Here is a 21,949-nt window from a genome sequence, read left to right as displayed (position 1 = left end):
CTCAGTCCGGCTTTTTCCCCTTTCCTCCTCCTGAGAATAGGATGAAATCTGGCACCTGAGGAATGACAGGAGACAGGGCTCCTGAACCTTTGCCGAACATCTGGGACAAATCTTTTCCTTGCCTCTGAACTCAAAAACGTCAGGCCTGGAGGAAAATGATAGTAATCTTGGATTCTGTTTTTGAGGGGAGTTAGAGGAGAAATCGAATGTTTGTTGAGTGCAGATGGTTTGCCGTTCATTGGTCCTTTCTTTCAATTATTACAGAGTTCTGGGAGGTAACATACTATTGTTTTACAGATGAGAAACAGGTGTCCAGCATGCACGATTTTACCTGGTAAAGGGCAGAGTGAAGATGAAGGTTCAGTCTCTCTGAACCTCAGATCTGTGCCTCATTTTCACCATTTAGCCATGGTCAAAGCTAGGTGAATTAGGATGCTTGGGTACTGTTTCTAGAAGAGGCAGCGAGTCTTACCTGTTTCTGTATGTGACAGTGGAAAAATACAAGGCTTCTGGAGTGAGGGCTTTGGAGATAAAGGAGAGATTAAGCCTGGGAGCAGGAACTGCTTAGAATTACTTACCAGAGAGAAATTTATTGCCTTTGCTTTTCTTCAGACTCCCAGCTCTGCCTAGGAGCCATTTTCATTCTTTGAACCTGCTGTTCCTTAAATTTCTTCCCTCAGATATCCTAATGTTCTCTCCCTCACCTCACTTGGCCTAAAAGGCCTGTTTTCTGTGCGGACTTCTCTAGCCTGTTATTTAAATTGCAACCTCCTATAACCTCCTCCCCATTGCTCTTTGTTTTATTTTTCTCCATTGCACTTAACATCATCTATCCTCCCACTAGTATATAAACTCCATGAAGACAGGGATTACAAAAGAAATTCACTGCTATAATCCTAGTACTTACAACAGTGTCTGGCACATACTGAATACTCCCATGGATGTTTTATGAGTGAAAGAACTCCAATATGGATTCTTCATGGAAGGAGGTTGCAGAGTTTCCCCCCCCCCATCTTGTTGGAAACTTTCTTCTTTTTTTTTTTTTTTTTTTTTTTGAGACAGAGTCTCCTTCTGTCTCCCAGGCTGGAGTGCAGTGGCGCGATCTCGGCTCACTGCAAGCTCCGCCTCCCGGGTTCACTCCATTCTCCTGCCTCAGCCTCCCCAGTAGCTGGGACTACAGGCGCCTGTGCCACACCCGGCTAATTTTTTTCTATTTTTAGTAGAGACGGGGTTTCACTGTGTTAGCCAGGATGATCTCGATCTCCCGACCTCGTGATCCACCCGCCTTGGCCTCCTAAAGTGCTGGGATTACAGGCGTGAGCCCCCGCGCCTGGTCACTTTCTTCCATTTTATTTCCCTCTTCTTGCACACCTGAGAGTCTGTCATCCTAAGTCTAGGATCCAAAAAAAAGCCTTTTATTGCTCCATGGAAACTTACCTTGGCTTTGATTTAACCTGGAACATGGAAGGATCCCTGAATGAGACAAATAAAAACAGTCTACACGGACATGGAAAGGCTCATTTCTAGCGCTGTGAAGGCAGCATTATAGAAAGTTGGGAGAGGATGTAGAATCTGCCATTTAAGGTGGCTGAGGTGGCAGAAAACGCTGAAGACTCCTAACACTCCCTCCTTTGTAAGCATTCACTAAATTTCTGAAGTGAACAGTGACATGGCTAATTAAAGTCCTAGCCCTTGCTGGTTGAGTTTCCCATTTTTGTTCTGTTCAAGTTGCTCTTTTTGTTCTTGGAACACGTAATTCCTGCAGAAAGGTAGCCTAAGAATGTTCAAGATGGTCAGGTGATGGTAACCTTTGTCTTTATTTATCTTTTGAGATGTAGTTTCGTTCATTGCCCAGGCTGGAGTGCAATGGCACAATCTCGGCTCACCGCAACCTCCGCCTCCAGGGTTCAAGCAATTCTCCTGCCTCAGCCTCCCGAGTAGAGTACCTGGGATTACAGGCGTGCGCCACCACGCCCAGCTAATTTTGTATTTTTGGTAGAGACTGGGGTTTCTCCTTGTTGGTCAGGCAGGTCTTGAACTCCTGACCTCAGGTGATCTGACCACCTTGGCTTCCCAAAGTGCTGGGATTACAGGCGTGAGCCACCGCGTCAGCCAACCATTGTCTTTAAAAGAGCTGTGCCCCTCCAGTTCTAAGCCCCTCCAGTTCTGAGCTCTATGTCTTACACTTAGTAGGCTCTTAGTACGCAGTTGAAAGAATGAATTAGGTTTCCTTAAGTAAATAATTTCCCTTTAGAGTTTGGTGGTGAAGTAGAAGTAATTAGAAGTAATTAACTCTCAACTATTTCATTCAATTGATATTGAGCTCTTTCTTTGTACCTGGAGCTAAGAATGTACAGTAGTGAACATGATAGCCCCAGCCCAAAAGGAGCTTATGATCTACTGGAGAAAACAGAAGGAAATAGATTTTAGATAAAGGCAGAGGACCGCGATAAGCTGGTGCCATTGGAGTACACCTAGTGGGCATTAGTCCAGTCTTGGGAGGTTGGGGAGCCCTCTAGGGGGAGATGTCTAAGCAGAGATAAGGCTGATGAAAGGGTAGTGTGGGAGCAGCACAGCAGAGGAAACAATGTATAAAAGCTTGGAGGACAAAGAGGGAGAACGCTTTCAGGGAACCTCAGGTGAGTTAAGCACAGTGGCTGGAGCATTTGAGAGGGTGGGGAGTGCTGAGAGAATGGGGCTAGAGAGAGAGAGGCTGAGGCCGGATAATGGGCCTTGGATGCCATGCTAGGGTCTTTCTACCTTATTTGGGGGTAGTGAAGACCCCTTAAAGGCAAGAAATCTCTGATCACAGAGTGGTAAGAAACTTGGAGGGAGCAAGACTGGCAGAATGTGAGAGGCTGGTGGCCTGGTTGATGAACTAGGGGATGGAGAGAACTGGAGCATCGAGGTACATTTAGGAGGGGGAAGTGGTAAGACTGGAGGATTGATTAGATGTTACACTAAGGAGAGGATTCAAGGTTGACCCCCACTGCATTTTGCCTCAGGCAGCTGGGGGGTGGTGTTGCTATTTATTGAGGGAATACGGAAGGCAGAGCAGATTGGGGATTAGATTTCATTTGTTGCAAGTGTTAGAAGCCAGCTCAAGCTAGTTTAAATGTTTTTTTTTTTTCTTCTTCTTTTCTTTTTTAAATAAATGGAGACGTTGTCTCGCTATGTTGCCCAGGCTGGTCTTGAACTCTTGAGCTCAAGCAGCCCTTCTGCCTTGGCCTCTCGAAGTGCTGGGATTACAGATGTGAGCCACCATGCCTGGCCTTAAATGGTAATGCATCATAAATATACCGTGGTACCTCAGAAGGAACCTGCATCAGGAACCTGAGATCTGTTGGGGATCTCTACACAGCTGTTCTTTGCACATTTGATTTATTTAAAAAATTTTTTATTTTATTTTTAAATTTTAATATATTGATTTATTTATTTTGAGACCAGATTATGAGACTGGTTAATTTTTGTAATTTTAGTAGAGATGAAGTTTCACCATGTTGCCAAGGCTGGTCTCAAACTCCTGGGCTCAACTGATCTGCCTGCCTTGGCCTCCCAAAGTGCTGGGGTTACAGGCGTGAGCCACTGCTCCTGGCCTTGATTCATTATTTCTCTGCGGATTAGCTTCTTAACCTTTGTTGTAGGTGAAAGATGGCCACCCACACCTTGGTTTTTTTTCTCTGCGGATTCATTATTCCTCTGCAGATTAGCTTCTTAACCTTTGTTGTAGGTGAAAGATGGTCACCCACACCTTGGTTTTTATTTCTTTCCTTTTAGAGATCAGTCCAGATTGAACTACGATGGTAGTCTCAATTCTGGTTTTCCTGGAGTGAGAATTTGGTTGATTTGATTTGGGTCATATTACCCAATCATCTGTAGTCAGGGTAGTACCAAATTCTCCCTCCAGGTGTATTCCAAAATTAAATTCAGTCAGTTTTTGATTTTTGTGAGGAATTAGGAATGATCCATAGAATGGATAATCATCCCTTCTTTTTCCCTTCTTGCTGTGACCCAAGCTACACTGGTTGATTTCATAGGCTTAGGGGAGGCAGACTTCCCCTAGCGTATGAAAAACCAAAATCAGAAGAATAAGTCTGCTGGAAGAGTTTTCTATCATATAATGCGTATTCCAAAGCACACAGAAATTTTAGGGTTATCTGGATTAGTATTTATCACCACTTTCAGATTGTTTACCCAGATAGTAGAAAATTTGAAGCTCTGAGGCATATTTCACTAATTTTTGTCACTTCTAGTAACCAAATAAGAATTGCCTGCAGTGGATTTAGCTAAGTTTTAGCCCTAGCTAAAGGGAAGGGAGAGTGTGCTTATATGTGTGGGGCACCTGCTTAATGTCTGACACTTACCTTTAGTTTATAAAGAAGAAATCAGAAGTTTAGAGAACAGAGGTGATTTGCCTGAAAACACACAGTCTGTGGGTAGCTGCGATTGTATTTGAACCTGGATGAGATTTGTTGTGTTTATCGGGGTGTCTATTGAAAACATAGAAGGAAGAGCCTGAAAAAGCAGAAAGCAATACAAATGAGGAGTGCAAAAATGGGAGTGAAAATGGTATCCTAGCAGCAGGTACTTGAGACTTAAGAGTAAAAAAGGTTGATGAATCTAGCAAATGGGGATAATAGTAATGATTAGGGTTTGGAGCCCCCAGGTGTGGGGCTTAGGGGGCATCTGTTCTTGGGTTATTTCCTCCTTGGCTTTTAGTCCTGGCAGCTAGTGATTGCTTTTTGGAGAGGGAGTGTCTCAGAGCCTGGGAAGATAAGAGAGAGGCTGCCATGGGGAATGAGGCTCTGATAGATTAGCAGATCCCACAGGACCTAGCTTAATGGAAAATGTCTGTTTCCGTTCTTGCTCAGCAATCTCGGGGTATGTGCGTCTTGTCACTCTTGGCAGCTGGAACAGAGAGGACAGTGGTGGCCATTGAGGCTCAGGTTCTCGTGAGGCCAAGAAGAAATACAGTACTTTCGTATTAACAAACTCAACAGTTTGTTTCTCAAAACCAATGTGTGCCTGTTGTGGCCGAGGACACTCTCAGCCCTGGATGCTTCGGTGTTTCTAGCATTGCCCTTCTTCCTTGATCTAATGGCACAGACCCACTCAGATGGCCATTTGTTGGTCTTTAGCACTCTCTAGAAGTTGACTCCACAACCTCCATTTAATATACTCCTGAGGAAAACAGGTTGGCATTTCCTCAAAAGGTGTTTTTTTTTTTTTTGAGACGGAGTCTTGCTCTTTTGCCCAGGCTGGAGTGCAGTGGCCGGATCTCAGCTCACTGCAAGCTCCGCCTCCCGGGTCTACGCCATTCTCCTGCCTCAGCTTCCCCAGTAGCTGGGACTACAGGCGCCCGCAACCTCGCCCGGCTAGTTTTTTGTATTTTTTTAGTAGAGACGGGGTTTCACCGTGTTAGCCAGGCTAGTCTCGATCTCCTGACCTCGTGATCCGCCCGTCTCGGCCTCCCAAAGTGCTGGGATTACAGGCTTGAGCCACCGCGCCCGGCCCCCTCAAAAGGTTAAACAAACAGAATGATGATCTACCAATTTCACTCCTAGGTGAAAAGAATCGAAAGTGGAGATTCAAACAGATACTTGTACGCCAGTGTTCATAGCAGCAATACTCCCAGTAGCCAAAGGTGGCAACAACCCAAGTGTTCATCAACAGTAGATAAAATGTGGTATGTGCACACGTTAGGATATTATTCAGCCTTAAAAAGGAATGAAGGCCGGGCGCGGTGGCTGAAGCCTGTAATCCCAGCACTTTGGGAGGCCGAGACGGGCGGATCACAAGGTCAGGAGATCGAGACCATCCTGGCTAACATGGTGAAACCCCGTCTCTACTAAAAAAAATAGAAAAAACTAGCCGGGCGAGGTGGCGGGCGCCTGTAGTCCCAGCTACTAGGGAGGCTGAGGCAGGAGAATGGCACGAACCCGGGAGATGGAGCTTGCGGTGAGCTGAGATCCGGCCACTGCACTCCAGCTTGGGTGACAGAGCGAGACTCCGTCTCAAAGAAAAAAAAAAAAAAAAAGGAATGAAATTCTGATACGTGCTACAACATGGATGGACCTTGAAGACATTATGCTAAGTAAAGTAAGCCAGTCACAAAAGGACGAATATTGTATAGTTCCACTTATATGAGGTACCTAGAAAAGTCAAGTTCATAGAGACAGAAAGTGGAATAACAGTTACCAGGGGCTGGGGGGAGGTGAGGATAAAGAGTTACTGTTTAATGGGTGCAGAGTTTCTTTCTTTCTTTCTTTTTTTTTTAAATGAGACAGGGTCTCAGTCTGTTGCCCAGGCTGGAATGTAGTGGCTTGATAATGGCTCACTGCAGCCTCTACCTCCTGGGCTTAAGCAACCCTCCTGCCTCAGTCTTCCCAGTAGCTGGGACCACGGTAATGTGCTACTGTACCTGGCTATGTTTTTAAAAAACTTTTTTGCGGGGCATGGTGGCTCATGCCTGTAAACCCCGCACTTTGGGAGGCCGAGGCGGGTGGATCACGAGGTCAAGAGTTCAAGACCAGCCTGGCCAAGATGGTGAAACACTCTCTCTACTAAAAATATAAAAATTAGCTGGGCGTGGTGGCGCATGCCTGTAATCCCAGCTACTCGGGAGGTTGAGGCACAGAATTGCTTGAACTGGGGAGACAGAGGTTGCAGTGAGCCAAGATCGCGCCAGTGCACTCCCGCCTGGGTGACAGAGTGAGACTCCATCTCAAAAAAAAAAAAAAAGCCAGGTGCGGTGGCTCACACCTGTAATCCCAGCACTTTGGGAGGCTGAGGCGGGCGGATCACAAAGTCAGGAGATCAAGACCATCCTGGCTAATGCAGTGAAACCCCGTCTCTACTAAAAATACAAAAAATTAGCCGGGCGTGGTGGTGGACGCCTGTAGTCCCAGCTACTTGGGAGGCTGAGGCAGGAGAATGGTGTGAACCCAGGAGGCAGAGCTTGCAGTGAGCTGAGATCGCGCCACTGCACTCCAGCCTGGGCCACAGAGCGAGACTCTGTCTCACAAAAAAAAAAAAGAAAAAAATTTTTTTGTTTGTGGAGATGGGGGTCTTATGATGTTCTCTGGGCTGGCCTCAATCCCCTGGGGCTCAAGTGATCCTCCTGCCTCATTTTTCTTTCCTTTTTTTTTTTTGAGACAGAGTCCTGCTGTGTTGCCCAGCCTGGAGTGTAGTGGCACAGTCTTAGCTTACTTCAGCCTTGACCTCCTTGGCTCAAGCAGTCCTCCCACCTCAGCCTTCTGAGTAGCTGGGAGTATAGGCCCATGGCTGATTTAAATTTTTTTGTTTTTGTTTTTGTTTTTTGAGACATAGTCTCATCTGTCACCCAGGCTGGAATGCAGTGGCATGATCTTGGCTCACTGCAACCTCCACTTCCCGGGTTCAAGCGATTCTCCTGCCTCAGCCTCCTGAGTAGCTGGGACTACAGGCGCCCGCCACCATCCCCGGCTAATTTTTGTATTTTTAGTAGAGATGGGGTTTCACCATATTGGCCAGGCTGGTCTCGAACTCCTGACCTTGTGATCTGCCCACCTCGGCCTCCCAAAGTGCTGGGATTACAGGCATGAGCCACCATGCCCAGCTAATTTTTAAAATTTTTTGGTAGAGATGAGGTCTGTCTACAGTGCCCAGACTTGTCTCAAACTCCTGGGCTCAAGCAATCCTCCCATCTGGGCCTCTCCCAACACTTTGGGAGGCCAAGGCAGGTAAATTGCTTGAGGACAGGAGTTTGAGACCAGCCTGGGCAACAGAGTGAGACCCCGCCTTTTATCTCTACAAAAAAATTAAAAAAATAAAATAGCTGAGCATGGTGGGCAAGTGTCTGTAGTCCCAGCTGAGGCAGGAAGATTGCTTGAGACCAGGAGTTTGAGGTTACAGTGAGCTGTAATTGCACCACTCTACTCCAGCCTGGGCACAGCAGAGCAAGACCATGTCTTAAGGGAAAAAGGTGTTCAAAGAGAAGAGTGATTGTGAGTAGCCATAGCAATCCTCTAAATCTAGAAATAGACTGTTCCGAAGTCTTTGTACAGGTTTTTTTTGTGTGTGCTTTTAAACTATAAACTCAGGTTGTCAGTATAATGGAAACGGTCTGTGACATTTACAGAGAAATTGAATTTTCTTTCCACCATGGATCTGGCCTTCAATTCTATTAGCTGTGGGGCATTTTGCCTGCTACAGTCTCAGAGTAGCCACTTTTTGTTTTTCAAAGGATCTGAAAAATAAGAATATGCTTGTATAGTTTTATAAATGTAATCATCTTAAATTTGGATGAAATTTGTTTATTTCAGATTGTTGCCATTGGACCTGTTGCCTAAGGATGTCAAAGTTAAAACGTATTTGGGGACTCCATGAAAACCTTGTATACCCCATAGTGAGGTGGTTCTGTGTGGTCTGCCAGAAAGGAGATAAGTCTTTATGGTCAAAAGACAAGAGAGATGGTCAGGAGTCTGTAAGGGGCAGTGAGAGTTAGTTTAGAACAGAGAGAAAAGGTAGAAAATGCTTAGGTGCCAGGTGCTTAAGTCTTTTCTTGGGTGAGTTTGATATCTTGGCAAACCAGAGAAAATAATACTTTTTGAACTTTGTTTAGAATTTTAGTTTGTATCATTTTCACTGACAGTAGCTCCTGTGGTTGTGACATGGGTAAGTATTATTTGCACTTTAGGCTTGGGGAAGTTAAATAGCGGGATCCCTCAGCCAGTAAGGGGCAGAGCTGAGACTCAAACCAGTGCTTCTGATTTTGTGCCTCATGCTCTCTCAGCTGTGTCGTGTGGGATCTAGTGAGTGTGAATCTCAGACCTGGCAGCAGACAGCTCAGTGTGGTGTTCCTGCAAAAGCACGGGCACTAGAACTGGTTCTGATCCTGGTTCTGCCCCATCCTATTTTATCTCTCTGAGCCTTACTTTCTTTACCATAAAATTGAGATGATAATAATGCCTACTTTGAAATGTTATAAGGATTGAATGAAAAATGAGTAAATTGCCTGATACATAGGAAGCACTTGGTAGATGGTTGTGCTTTCCTTTGCCACCCTTTCCTTTATCCCCCACACTTAGATACCAAGATGGATTTCCCTTACGGGTTTAAAATATATATATATATATATATATATATATATATATAAATATTTGATAGCAGTTAGTAATTAAACTCATTGTGTACTGACTACTGGGAGGAAGTATTCAACTATAAGAAATACCCTTTGCTGGGCCGGGCCCGGTGGCTCACGCCTGTAATCCCAGCACTTTGGGAGGCCGAGGAGGGGGATCACCTGAGGTCAGGAGTTCGAGACCAGCCTGACCAATATGGAGAAACCCCATCTCTACTAAAAATACAAAATTAGCTGGGCGTGGTGGCACACGCCTGTAATCCCAGCTACTAGGGAGGCCGAGGCAGGAGAATCGCTTGAACCTGGGAGGCAGAGGTTGCAGTGAGCCGAGATCACGCCATTACACTCCAGCCTGGGCAACATGAGCAAAATCCCAGCACTTTGGGAGGCCGAGACGGGCGGATCACGAGGTCAGGAGATTGAGACCATCCTGGCTAACACGGTGAAACCCCGTCTCTACTAACAATACAAAAAACTAGCCGGGCGAGGTGGCGGCGCCTGTAGTCCCAGCTACTCGGGAGGCTGAGGCAGGAGAATGGCGTGAACCCGGGAGGCGGAGCTTGCAGTGAGCTGAGATCCGGCCACTGCACTCCAGCCTGGGCGACAGAGCGAGACTCCGTCTCAAAAAAAAAAAAAAAAAAAAAAAAAAAAAACTCTGTCTCAAAAAAAAAAAAAACCAGAAAGAAAAAAAAAAGAAATACCCTTTGCCGTCAGAGTGAAGGCAAGAATATATGTGAAAAATGTAATGTTTACAGAGCAGGCACAAATGAACCCAAATTAATATGATGCCACCCTAAACAAATGAGTGATGTAGGGACACCTAGTGAAAAGGAGCAAGGTGAGATTCATCAGAGAGACTTCTCAGGAGTTTTGAGTCAGGAAGTACAGAACACAGATTGGTAACAGAATGAGAGGTGGCAGTGATATGGGAGGGGTGGGAGTGACAAGGGGAAGGACTTACATGAAAGGAAGCACAAATACAAACAGGAGATTCTTTAAGGGGATGCAACATTTTTATTGTAAGTTGACAATTTATCATTGTATCTATAGGATACATGGTGATGTTAAGAATTATGAATACTGTAGAATAATTAAACTAATATAGCTGTCACTTCAAATGCTTATTTTTTTTTTTTTGTGGTGAGAACATTCGAAATTCACTCTCAGCAGTTTTGAAATGTATAATACACTATTATTAGCTATATTCACCATACTGTGCAATAGATCTCAAAAATACTCTCAGACTTCTTCTTCCTGTCTGAGATTTTGTACCCTTTGACCATCATCTCCTCAGTGGTAACCACCATTGTACTCTGCTTCTATGAAGTACATTCTTTTACCATTGTAATTTTGGCTCACTATAACTTCCACTTCCCAGGCTCAAGCGATCCTCTCACCTCAGCCTCCCTAGTAGCTAGGACTACAGGTGTGCATCACCATGCCCAGCTAATTTTTAATTTTAAAAATTTAAAAATTTGTATTATTATTATTGAGACCAAGTCTCGCTCTGTCACCCAGGCTGGAGTGCAGTGGCGCAAGCTTGGTGCTCACTGTTACCTTCGCTTCCTGGGTTCAAGCAATTCTCCTGCCTCAGTCACCCGAGTAACTGGGACTACAGGCAAAGGCGCCTGCCCTCATGCCTAGCTAATTTTTGTATTTTTTGTAGAGCTGAGGTTTCACCATGTTGGCCAGGCTGGTCTCGAACTCCTGACCTCAAGTGATCTGCCTTCATTGGCCTCCCAAAGTGCTGGGATTACAGGTGCAAGCCACTGGACTGGGCCTATTTTAAATTTTTATTTATTTTGTAAAAAATTTCTGAGTGAGGTCCCTCTTTTATTTTCTATTTCATCTTTAAAAAAAAAAAAAAAAAAAAAGCCAGGCGCGGTGGCTCACGCCTGTAATCCCAGCACTTTGGGAGGCCGAGGCGGGCGGATCACAAGGTCAGGAGATGGAGACCATGGTGAAACCCCGTCTCTACTAAAAAATAGAAAAAAATTAGCCGGGCGCAGTGGCGGGCGCCTGTAGTCCCAGCTACTCGGGAGGCTGAGGCAGGAGAATGACATGAACCCAGGAGGCGGAGCTTGCAATCAGCCGAGATTGCGCCACAGCACTCCAGCCTGGGCGACAGAGCGAGACTCCGTCTAAAAAAAAAAAAAAAAAAAAATTAGAGGTGGGGGTCTCATTGTGTTGACCAGGCTGGTCTTAAACTCCTGGCCTCAAGTGATTCTCCCATTTTGGCCTCCCAAAGTGCTAGGATTACAGGTGTGAGGCACCATGTAAATGCCTGGTCTAATTTTTTTTTCTTTTTTTGTTTTTTGAGACTGTCTGCTCTGTCACCCAGGCTGGAGTCCAGTGGCACAATTTCAGCGCACGGCAACCTCCGCCTCCTGGGTTCAAGCAATTCTTGTACCTCCGCCTCCTGAGAAGCACGTGCCACCACGCCTGGCTAACTTTTGCATTTTTATTTATTTATATTTTTGAGACAGAGTTTCACTCTGTCGCCTGGGCTGGAGTGCAGTGGCATGATCTTGGCTCACTGCAACCTCCGCCTCCCGGGTTCAAGCGATTCTCTTGCCTCAGCCTCCCGAGTAGCTGGGATTACAGGCATGTGCCACCACACCCAGCTAATCTTTTGTATTTTTAGTAGAGACGGGGTTTCACCATGTTGTTTGGGCTGGTCTCAAACTCCTGGGCTCAAGCAATCCTCCCGCCTTGGCCTCCCAAAGTGCCGGGATTACAGGCACAAGCCACCGTGCCACACTGTCATTTGGTAAATTCTATTGTTAATTTTTTTAAAATTTTTATTATTTTTATTTATTTTTAGTATTTGAGACAAGGTCTCACTCTGTCGCCCAGGGTAGAATGCAGTGACATGATCACGGCTCGCTGCAGCCTTGACCTCCTAGGCTCAGGTGACCCACCTCAGCCTCCTGAGTAGCTGGGACTACAGGCGTGTACCACCACGCCTGACTAAATTTATATTCTTAGTTTTCTTAAGGCACCTCCGTACAGTTTTCCTTAATGGTAGTACTAATTGAGGGGATGTTTGAACCATACTTCGTGCTCTTATCTTATACTGCCCTTTATTTTTATTTTATTTTGTTTTTTGAGGCAGAGTCTTGCTCTGTCACCCAGACTGGATTGCAAGATCTTGGCTCATTGTAACCTCTGCTTCCCTGGTTCAAGCATTTCTCCTGCCTCAGCCTCCCGAGTAGCTGGGATTACAGGCGCCCACCACCTAATTTTTGCCCAGCTAATTTTTGTATTTTTAGTAGAGACAGGGTTTCACCATGTTGGCCAGGGTGGTCTCAAACTTCTGTCCTCAGGTGATCCACCTGTCTTGGCCTCTCAAAGTGCTGAGTTACAGGTGTGAGCCATGGTGCCCGGCCTTATACTGCCTTTTATTACAGTGATTTGGGTACCTATTATTCTTACTGGATTGTAAATTCTTTGAGGGCAGGTACTTTTTTCATATCATGGCACACACAGGGAATCTTTGAAGCACACTGAGGGAAATGGTCCAGACTGAGACTAGTGGTCTGGGACTCTAGCTGGCCAAGCCCTGCCTGGGACACTGGTTAGGAAATGCTGTGTACAGTACTTAGCACAGTGTCTTGAATATAATAGGTAATTATGATTGAAAGATCCTTGGAACAGGTAAATTCAAAAAGGAACTTGTGAGATATGGGAGCGAGTATAGAACAGCAGAGGATTTGAGTTCTCACAGAATCTTGGAGATGAATGGGATCTGAAATTCTTGCCTAATCACTTTTTTATTTACAGATATCCAAACCAAGGCCCTGGGAACAAATGGAAAGCTTTAAGTTTCATGGCTGGGGGAATAATTTTTTAAAATAAAAAGGTTAAAGCTTGCTATTCGTATGCCTTGTGGTTCTCCTTGACTTGAAGATGCCAAGGAACTGAGATTGAGCTAAAAGTGTAGCTATTTTTCAGCATGAGAGCTTGTCTTAGAAACAATCCTGATGAGTCAGAAGGATAACACAGATGACCTTCTGTCTTGCCCCAGATCCTTACGATCATCATTTGCCTACTTTCTTCCTGGGCATGAACAACTGTGTCAGTCAATAGATCATACTTGGAGAGGGAATGGATTTCTCCAATGGCTTTGACCTTTAATGCCTCATAGAGGAGTAGTTAACACACCACTCAATCCCACTGGAGTTCCCCAGCTTTGTGGTTATGTAGTCTATATAAGTGGTTTTAAAAGTGAAGCTGAGATTGGGTGAAATTGTAGGCCAATTCCCATTCATCTTCTAGTGGACAGAATTATAGGAAGAAGAATGGGTATAGCTTTTCCTTTCCACCAAGGACCAAATGGGAGGAGATAGTCTTAATTTAACAGAAAAGAAATTGATGCCAAAAAGGCTGTGCAACAGGTCTGCGAGGGCAGGGGAATTGAGTAATCAAGGGGGGCCAAGGCATACCCCGATTTCTCTGAAGCTGTTTGAGATCAGGAAGGGAGCTGTGTTGTTTGACTGGGCCTGGGGTGAGTGTACCTCTGACAGAGGTGGGGCACAGACAAGATGGCCTCTGTTGTCCAACCCTTCCTATGTGCTTTATTTAAGGTGTTTCCTTTACTGTCCTGAAACAGTGAGGCCTTACTTCATTTCTTTTTCTCTTAGTCAGATTCTGAGGAAGATGAACCCACAAAGAAGAAAACTATCCTTCAGGTAAGCATTGTGACATAAACCATTTTTTTTTTCTCTTCCTGTATTATTTTCTCAAAGACAGAACTTACAGTACCCAGCAGTTTTCAAATTAGGTTTAGAGCAAACACAGATATTTGAGGACTATTTAGGTTTGGCTTTGTTTTTCTTTATAACTTTAGACCTTGTGCATCTATACCCTCTCCACTCTGTTCCTGGCTTTAACATGCTGGTCTTACCTTTCCTGGAAGACAGGCAGTGGTAGGGAGATGAATTGTAACTCAATTCAGTTCATTACATATAGTGTAAAAGGATTATTTAGGGAGGGTAGAATAAGTGGATTAGTCAAAATGATGTTAAAATTGTCTGTCTTCTCCCTATCTTATTTTTAACCTGGAAAATAAGCATTTAAATAGCACTTACTATGTACTAGGCACTGTTCTAAGTGCTTTACTAGCATTTAATTGATTTCATCCTCATGATAGTGCCTAAGTCATAGTATTATCATCTCTGTTTTACATATGAGGAAACGAGGAATTTGCCTAAGATCAGACAACTAGTATGGGCAGAGCTGGGATTCAGACTCAGGCAATCTGACAATTTTTTTTTTTTTTTTGAGACAGAGTTTCTCTCTTGTTGCCCAGGCTCGAGTGCAATGGCGTGATCTCGGCTCATCATATCCTCTTCCTCCTAGTTCAAGTGATTCTCCTGCCTCAGCCTCCTGAGTAGCTGGGTTTACAGGCATGTGCCACCACACCTGGCTAATTTTGCATTTTTAGTAGAGACGGGGTTTCTCCATGTTGGTCAGGCTGGTCTCAAACTCCCGACCTCAGGTGATCTGCCCACCTCGGCCTCCCCAAAGTGCTGGGATTACAGGCGTGAGCCACTGCACCTGACCAGTATTGAGTCCAAGCTCTTAACTGCTGCACTTAGCTCCTTGTAATTGAAACCAGAAGTCCTCAACAAGACAGTGCTAGTAGATGATTTCCCTGCTGTTTGCTTCTGTTTCCCTTCATCTCAGTACCATTATCCTGGCCCCCAGGAGTTTCTTCCCATTCCTTCCACACTTGGTGATTTATATATTCTAACCTGATGTTGATCGTATAAAGTGGCTGTCTTGCCTGGCACGGTGGCTCACACCTGTAATCCCAACACTGGGAGGTCCAGGCAGGCAGATCACCTGAGGTCAGGAGTTTGAGACCAGCCTGACCAACATGGTTTATACTAAAAATACAAAAATTAGCCGGGTGTGGTGGCGGGTGCTTGTTGTCCCAGCTACTCGGGAGGTTGAGGCAGGAGAATCGCTTGAACCCGGGAGACGGAAGTTGCAGTGAGCTAAGATTGTGCCACTGCACTTCAGCCTGGGCAACAGAGCAAGACTCTGTCAAAAATAAATAAATAAATAAGTAAATAAATAATAAAATAAAATAAAATAAAAGAAATAAAATAGTGGCTGTCTTGTGATTCAAGTATATGGTACGAAGCTGCCCCTTCTCCTGACTTGGTTAAATGTTGCTTCCACCTCTGAGCGGTCTTAGAAGGATGTAGTTGTGTGGAAGTTAGAAAGATAACTGGCGAGGCTGGTGTTTGCATTTGTAGTGGATGAAAAAGGAGTCATGGACGACACTGGCGTGCTGAGACTGAGCAAAGGCAGACCTGTTACCAGGATAGCTTCCTGAAGGAGGTGGACTGGCTCAGAAGGCGCCCCCACTGTAAGACTAAAGACTGTAAAGAACAGTCTTCCAGGTGGTAGGAAGAAATGAGTAGACAGAGGAACTGTGAGCTCTTAAGGCAGAGTGGGGACCTAGGACTGCAAAGTGTTGTAGCCATGACCCCAGATATCTGATAAGTCGGACACTTCAAAGGTAGCCTGAGGGTGTGCTCCGCCCCATACCTCAGTCTGGTTCCTATGAACCGGAGCCCCTGGGCACGGCCAGGCTGGACTAACCCAAATTTGTGAACACACGCACAGCAAGAAGAGCCCACTCTCCAGATGAGCAGTTGTGTGTGGCTTGACTCAAATGTCTTATTCATTCTGGGCATTTCTTGGCTGAGAAGGCTGGAGTACACAGGTACTCTAAGACAGTGACACAGTGACCGTATCCATTCTGTTTTTCCAATTGTCATTTCCCTCAGCTCTACAGTTAGGCCAAGCTGGCCTTTTAGCATAGAGAAAGCAGAATCAGAGATTATTTTGGGTAATAGGAACTCTGAATGGGCTGGGCCAATTAGCTTACAGATCAAAAGTTAAATGCTTGACTCTGGCATTAACAAGCTAATATGCCACATCTATAGGATCTTCCTTGGGTAGGGTAGGGGACTTTCTTCAGATTAAAAAAATGCAGCATATATATACTCATTTCTGGCTGACAAAACTACGTCTGTATGTATGATGGCACTAAGCATGCTAAAATTACATATTTTTTAAAAAAGCTGTAATGTGTTAGATTAGGGAAATTTGCAAGCTGAGTAAATCTGAAAAGAACCAAAGATGATCTTATAAAAACCCTTTCAGTCAGCTAGTGTAGGATTCTATGGTCGTAACTAAAAAATACCCTTAGGCCAGGCGCTGTGGCTCACGCCTGTAATCCCAGCACTTTGGGAGGCCGAGGGGGTGGATCACAGGTCAGGTGTTCAAGACCAGCTTGGCCAAGATGGTAAAACCCCGTCTCTACTAAAAATACAAAAATTAGCCAGGCATGCATGGTGGTGGGCCCCTGTAATCCCAGCTACTCGGGAGGCTGAGGCAGAGAATTGCTTGAACCTGGGAGGTGGAGGTTGCAGTAAGCCGAGATCATGTCACTGCACACCAGCCTGGGTGACAGAGCAAGACTCCGACTAAAAAAAAAAAAAAATAGCTTTAGCACTGAAGTCCTGAGGGAGCTGCTCCATCCACACTGAGGCTTCAGGTTCCTATCTAAGTGGGGAAAGAAAAGAGAAAGGAAATCCTGTTTGCTGTGCTCTGGGGATGGTGACAAGGAGAGCAATTTAAAGGGTTGGAAAAAACTGTGTGAGGCACCTTGCAGTCTCTGGACTCACTACTTCCTTGTTGAGCGTGCTGGGCCTCCAGTCTTTCCTAGGCACCATTAGCACTGCCGAGGGGTCTCGCTCAGGGTTAGCTTTCTCCCTTGATTAGGCAAAGGTACTATTATTTATTTATTTATTTTATTTTTTGAGACGGAGTCTCACTCTGTCACCCAGGCTGGAGTACAGTGGTATGATATTGGCTCACTGCAACCTCCGCCTCCTGGGTTCAATGCAATTCTCCTGCGTCAGCCTCCCGAGTAGCTGGGATTACAGGGCCCAGCTGGGATTATAGGCACCCGCCACCACGCCTGGCTAATTTTTGTATTTTTAGTAGAGACGGGCCTTCGGTATGTTGGCCAGGCTGGTCTGGAGCTCCTGACCTCGTGATCTGCCCACCTTAGCCTCCCAGAGTGCTGGGATTACAGGCGTGAGCCACTGCGCCTGGCCGGGAGGGAACTTCTGGCAGCAGTATGGATGTCTCTTTTGGACAGAACCTTGTTCCTGATTTTGGGTAGTGTTCCGAAGGAAGGCGAGGGCTCTTGTGTTAAGAGGTCCCTTCAGGACATGGAGAGAGGTTGAGTGATGAACCGGAGAGACCTGGGCTTTTTGGGAGGAAGGATGATGTGAGGTTAAGAGCATCGTATTTGTTGAAGACAGAGTTGAGGAAGGCTCGCTCTGTGGAAGAGGGCAGTGGAGCTGGGGTTGGGATGGAAGAGGAGAAGAATGATACCTCACCTTGGGAGAAGCAGCCCGCAGAAAGGTCTGAGGTAGCAGGAGTCAAGCCCAGATTGGGTGGTCTGAGTGGATGGAAGTGAGGAGGAAACAAGGGCTGGTAAGACTTTAGGCTAGAGAACTTATCTGTAATTGTTGTTTTTGGTGTTGCTAGTACATAAAATCTCACTTGTCATCTTTCTTTCCTCTTACCCCAAACCTGGGCTCACCAGGGATCCGGCGAGGGGACTGGTTTGTCTGCCTTGCTTCCCCAACCTAAAAACCTGACTGTGAAAGAGACTAACAGGTTGCTCCTGCCCCATGCCTTCTCCCGCAAACCCTCGGATGGCTCCCCTGATACTAAGCCCTCCAGACTGGCTTCTAAGACCAAGACTTCCTCTCTTGCCCCTGTTGTGGGCACCACAACCACCACTCCGTCGCCCTCTGCTATCAAGGCTGCTGCCAAGAGTGCTGCCCTGCAGGTGACAAAGCAGATCACGCAGGAGGAAGACGACAGTGATGAGGAAGTAGCCCCCGAAAACTTTTTCTCCCTCCCTGAAAAGGCCGAGCCACCTGGAGTTGAGCCATACCCTTACCCCATCCCCACTGTCCCTGAAGAGCTGCCTCCAGGCACGGAACCAGAGCCGGCTTTCCAGGACGATGCAGCCAATGCCCCCCTTGAATTCAAGATGGCAGCAGGCTCAAGTGGGGCCCCTTGGATGCCTAAGCCTGGGGATGACTACAGCTACAATCAGTTTTCCACGTATGGCGATGCCAATGCCGCTGGTGCTTATTATCAGGTGGGTAGGAGGCACAGAGGGCAGGCGAGGGAATATTGGAACATGGTGGTCAAGGAGAGCTTTGAGCTAGTGATACAGCCTCTGTGGTGTCACCTTGGCTTGATTTATTAGGCCGCAGAACATACCTGTATTCTGAATGATATTAATCTAAATTGCCTAAGTCTTGAAGTCTGACAGGGTGAACCACATAAATGACACCTTTATTTTGAAAACAATCTATTTATTGTTTATTGATCCATAATATTTGTACATATTTGTGATATATATATATATATATCTGTTTTTTTCTTCCTAACCTTTATTTTAGGTTCAGAAGGTACATATACAGGTTTGTTACATGGGTAAATTGCATGATACAGCGGTTTGGTGTACAGATTTTTTTTTTTTTTTTTTTTGAGAGAGAATCTGTGTCGCCCAGGCTGGAGTGCAGTGGTGCAATCTTGGCTCAACTGCAACCTCTGCCTCCTGAGTTCAAGTGATTCTCCTGCCTCAGCCTCCCGAGTAGCTGGGACTACAGGTGTGTGCTGCCACTACCACGCCCCGCTAATTTTTGTATTTGTATTTTATATTTTTTGAGATGGAGTCTTGTTCTGTTGCCCAGGCTGGAGTGCAGTGGCACGATCTTGATTCACTGCAACCTCTACCTCCCAGGTTCAAGCAACTCTCCCTCTTCAGCCTCCCTAATAGCTGGGACTACAGGCACATTCCACCATGCCTGCTAATTTAATTTTTGTATTTTTAGTAGACGGGTTTCACCATTTGACCAGGTTGGTCTCAAACTTCTGGCCTTAAGTGATCTGCCCGTTTCAGCCTCCTAAAGTGATAGGATTATAGTGTGAGCCACCACACTTGGCTGTAATAGGTAGTTTTTATTCCTCACCCTCCACACTCAAGTAGGCCCTGGTGTCTATTGTTCCCTTCCTTGTGTCCATGTGTACTCAGTATTTAGTTCCCATTTATAAGTGAAAACGTGGTATTTGGTTTTCTGTTTCTGTGTTAATTTGCTTAATGGCTTCCAGCTCCATCCATGCTGCTGCAAAGGACATGATTTTGTTCTTTTTTTATGGCTGTGTAGTATTCCATGGTATATGTGTACCACATTTTCTTTTTTCAGGCCACTGTTGATGGGCATGTAGGTTGATTCTGTGTCTTTGCTGTTGCGAATAGTGTTGTGATGAAATGTGTGCATGTGTTTTTACAGTAGAATAATTTATATTCCTTTGGGTATATACCCAGTAATGGAGTTGCTTGGTTGAATGGTAGCTCTGTTTTAAGTTCTCTGAGAAATCTCCAAACTGCTTTCCATGGTGACTGAACTAATTTACATTCCCATCCCCAGTGTATAAGTGTTCTCGTTTTCTCCACAACCTTGCCAGCATCTGTTATTTTTTTACTTTGCAATAATAGCCATTCTGACTGGTGTGAGATGGTATCTCATTGTAGTTTTGATTTGTATTTCCCTGATAATTAGTGATGTTGAGCATTTAAAGATATAGATACTGGCCATTTCTATTACTTGTTTTGAGAAGTGTCTATTCAGATCCTTTGCCCACTTTTTCATGAAATTATTATTATTTTAATTGTTAAGTTTGAGTTTCTTGTATATTCCACAATATAGTCCCTTGTCAGATGGATAGTTTGTAAATATTTTCTCCCGTTCTACATGTTGTCTCTTCATTCTGTTGTTTCCTTTGCTATGCAGAAGTTTTTTGGTTTAATATAGTGCCATTTGTCGAAGTTTGGTTGTGTGTGTGTGTTTTTTTGTTTTGTTTTGTTTTTTCCCCCAAGATGGAATCTCCCTCTGTTGCCTAGGCTGGAGTGCAGTGGTGCAATCTCGGCTCACTGCATCCTCTGCCTCCCAGGTTCAAGAGATTCTCTTGCCTCAGCCTTGAGTAGCTGGGATTACAGGTGCCTGCCACCACACCCGGCTAATTTTTGTATATTTATTTATTTATTTATTTAGAGACGGAGTTTCGCTCTTGTTGCCCAGGCTGGAGTGCAATGGCGCGATCTCGGTTCACCACAACCTCCGCCTCCCACGTTCAAGTGATTATCCTGCCTCAGCCTCTCGAGTAGCTTGGATTACAGGCATGCGCCACCACACCTGGCTAATTTTTTGTATTTTTAGTAGAGGCGGGTTTCTCTATGTTGGTCAGACTGGTCTCTAACTCCTGACCTTAGGTGATCCGCCCACTTCAGCCTCCGAAAGTACTGGGATTACAGGCGAGAGCCACTGTGCCTGGGCATTGTTTTTATTTATTTAATTAATTAATTAATTAATTTTTTTCTTGAGACAGGGTCTTGTTCTGTCGCCCAGGCTGGAGTGCAGTGGTGCGATCCCAGCTCACTACAACCTCCGCCTCCTGTGTTCAAGCAATTCTCCTGCCTCAGTCTCCTGGGTAGCTGGGATTACAGGCATGTGCCACCACGCCCGGCGAATTTTTTTTGTATTTTTAGTAGAGACGGGGTTTCACCATGTTGGCCAGGCTGGACCCGAACTCCTGACCTCAAATGATCTGCCCACCTGGGCCTGCCAAAGTGCTGGGATTACAGACGTGAGCTCCCGCACCCTGCCTATTTTTAATTTTTAATTTTTTTTACTTTTGAGATGGAGTCTTGCTCTGTCACCCAGGCTGGAGTGCAGTGGTGTGATCCCAGCTCACTGCAACCTCCACCTCCCGGGTTCAAGCGATTCTCCTGCCTCAGGCCTCTCGAGTAACTGGGATTATACCCACCTGCCACCACGCCTGGCTAATTTTTGTATTTTTAGTAGAGACTGGGTTTCACCATGTTGGTCAGGCTGGTCTGGAACTCCTGATCTCAGGTGATCTGCTTGCCTTGGACTCCCACAGTGATGGGATTACAGGTGTGAGCCACCGTACCCCGCCGACTTTTGGTTTTATTGTCTGTGCTTTTGAGGTTTTAGCTATAAAATTTTTGCCTAGACCAGTGTCCTGGAGCACTTCCCCTATGTTGAAAACAAAATCTGATTGTGGGAGCTGATGAGAGGTATGAAGGGAAGGCGGAAGAGGACTGGTATCTAATCTTGGAGTTACAAGATAGCTTCCTGAAATGTGGATAATGAGGATAAGGGAATCTATGGCATAGACTTCTAGATAGCAGTTAGTCTAAGAAGAGTTTATGGAGGTGAGGAGTATTGAGAAAAACAGGAAGGGACAGTTGGGGCCAAAGAGGAAAGAATGGAATCTGGAGGGTTGAGTGCAAAATAAGAATAAAGAGAATCCCCTCACCACCACCCCCCACCCCCCAAAAAAAAGAAGAATAAAGAGAATCGTGAGCGTGATTTGAGGTTTGAATCTCAAGCTGAGTTTGGGCAAGTTACTTAACCGCCTCTCAGTCTCAGGTTCTTCAGGTTAAAATGGGATATCAGAGCAACTCAAAGCATTGCTAAAATAATTACATTAGTTTAGCATGGTGGTTCCTGGAAAATAGTCAATGTTCAATAAATGCTGATTGTAACTTTTTATTCATATTGTATTCACCTGTTGTTTGGAAGAGATATTTAGATTTGATCCGTATGGCCTCAGAGAGTAAAAGTATAGAATGTCAGGTTGTAAGTAGGTTTAAGAGATAATTCCTAGCAGTCAGAGCTTCCCAAGATG

General features: G+C 45.3%; 1 protein-coding gene across 1 annotated transcript in view; it reads left to right on the top strand.

Moving 5' to 3' along the window:
- Positions 1-21,949, top strand: part of PRCC (proline rich mitotic checkpoint control factor) — a 32,292-nt gene that overhangs the window by 1,162 nt on the left and 9,181 nt on the right. The window contains exons 2-3 of the mRNA XM_007976711.3: positions 13,765-13,812; positions 17,760-18,326. Of these exons, the coding sequence (XP_007974902.1) occupies positions 13,765-13,812; positions 17,760-18,326 (615 nt within the window). The remainder of the gene's footprint in view (positions 1-13,764; positions 13,813-17,759; positions 18,327-21,949) is intronic.

The sequence above is a fragment of the Chlorocebus sabaeus genome, chromosome 20 (genome assembly GCF_047675955.1).
Source record: "Chlorocebus sabaeus isolate Y175 chromosome 20, mChlSab1.0.hap1, whole genome shotgun sequence".
NCBI classification, from domain to species: domain Eukaryota; kingdom Metazoa; phylum Chordata; class Mammalia; order Primates; family Cercopithecidae; genus Chlorocebus; species Chlorocebus sabaeus.
This window is presented reverse-complemented; position numbering and strand designations above follow the sequence as displayed.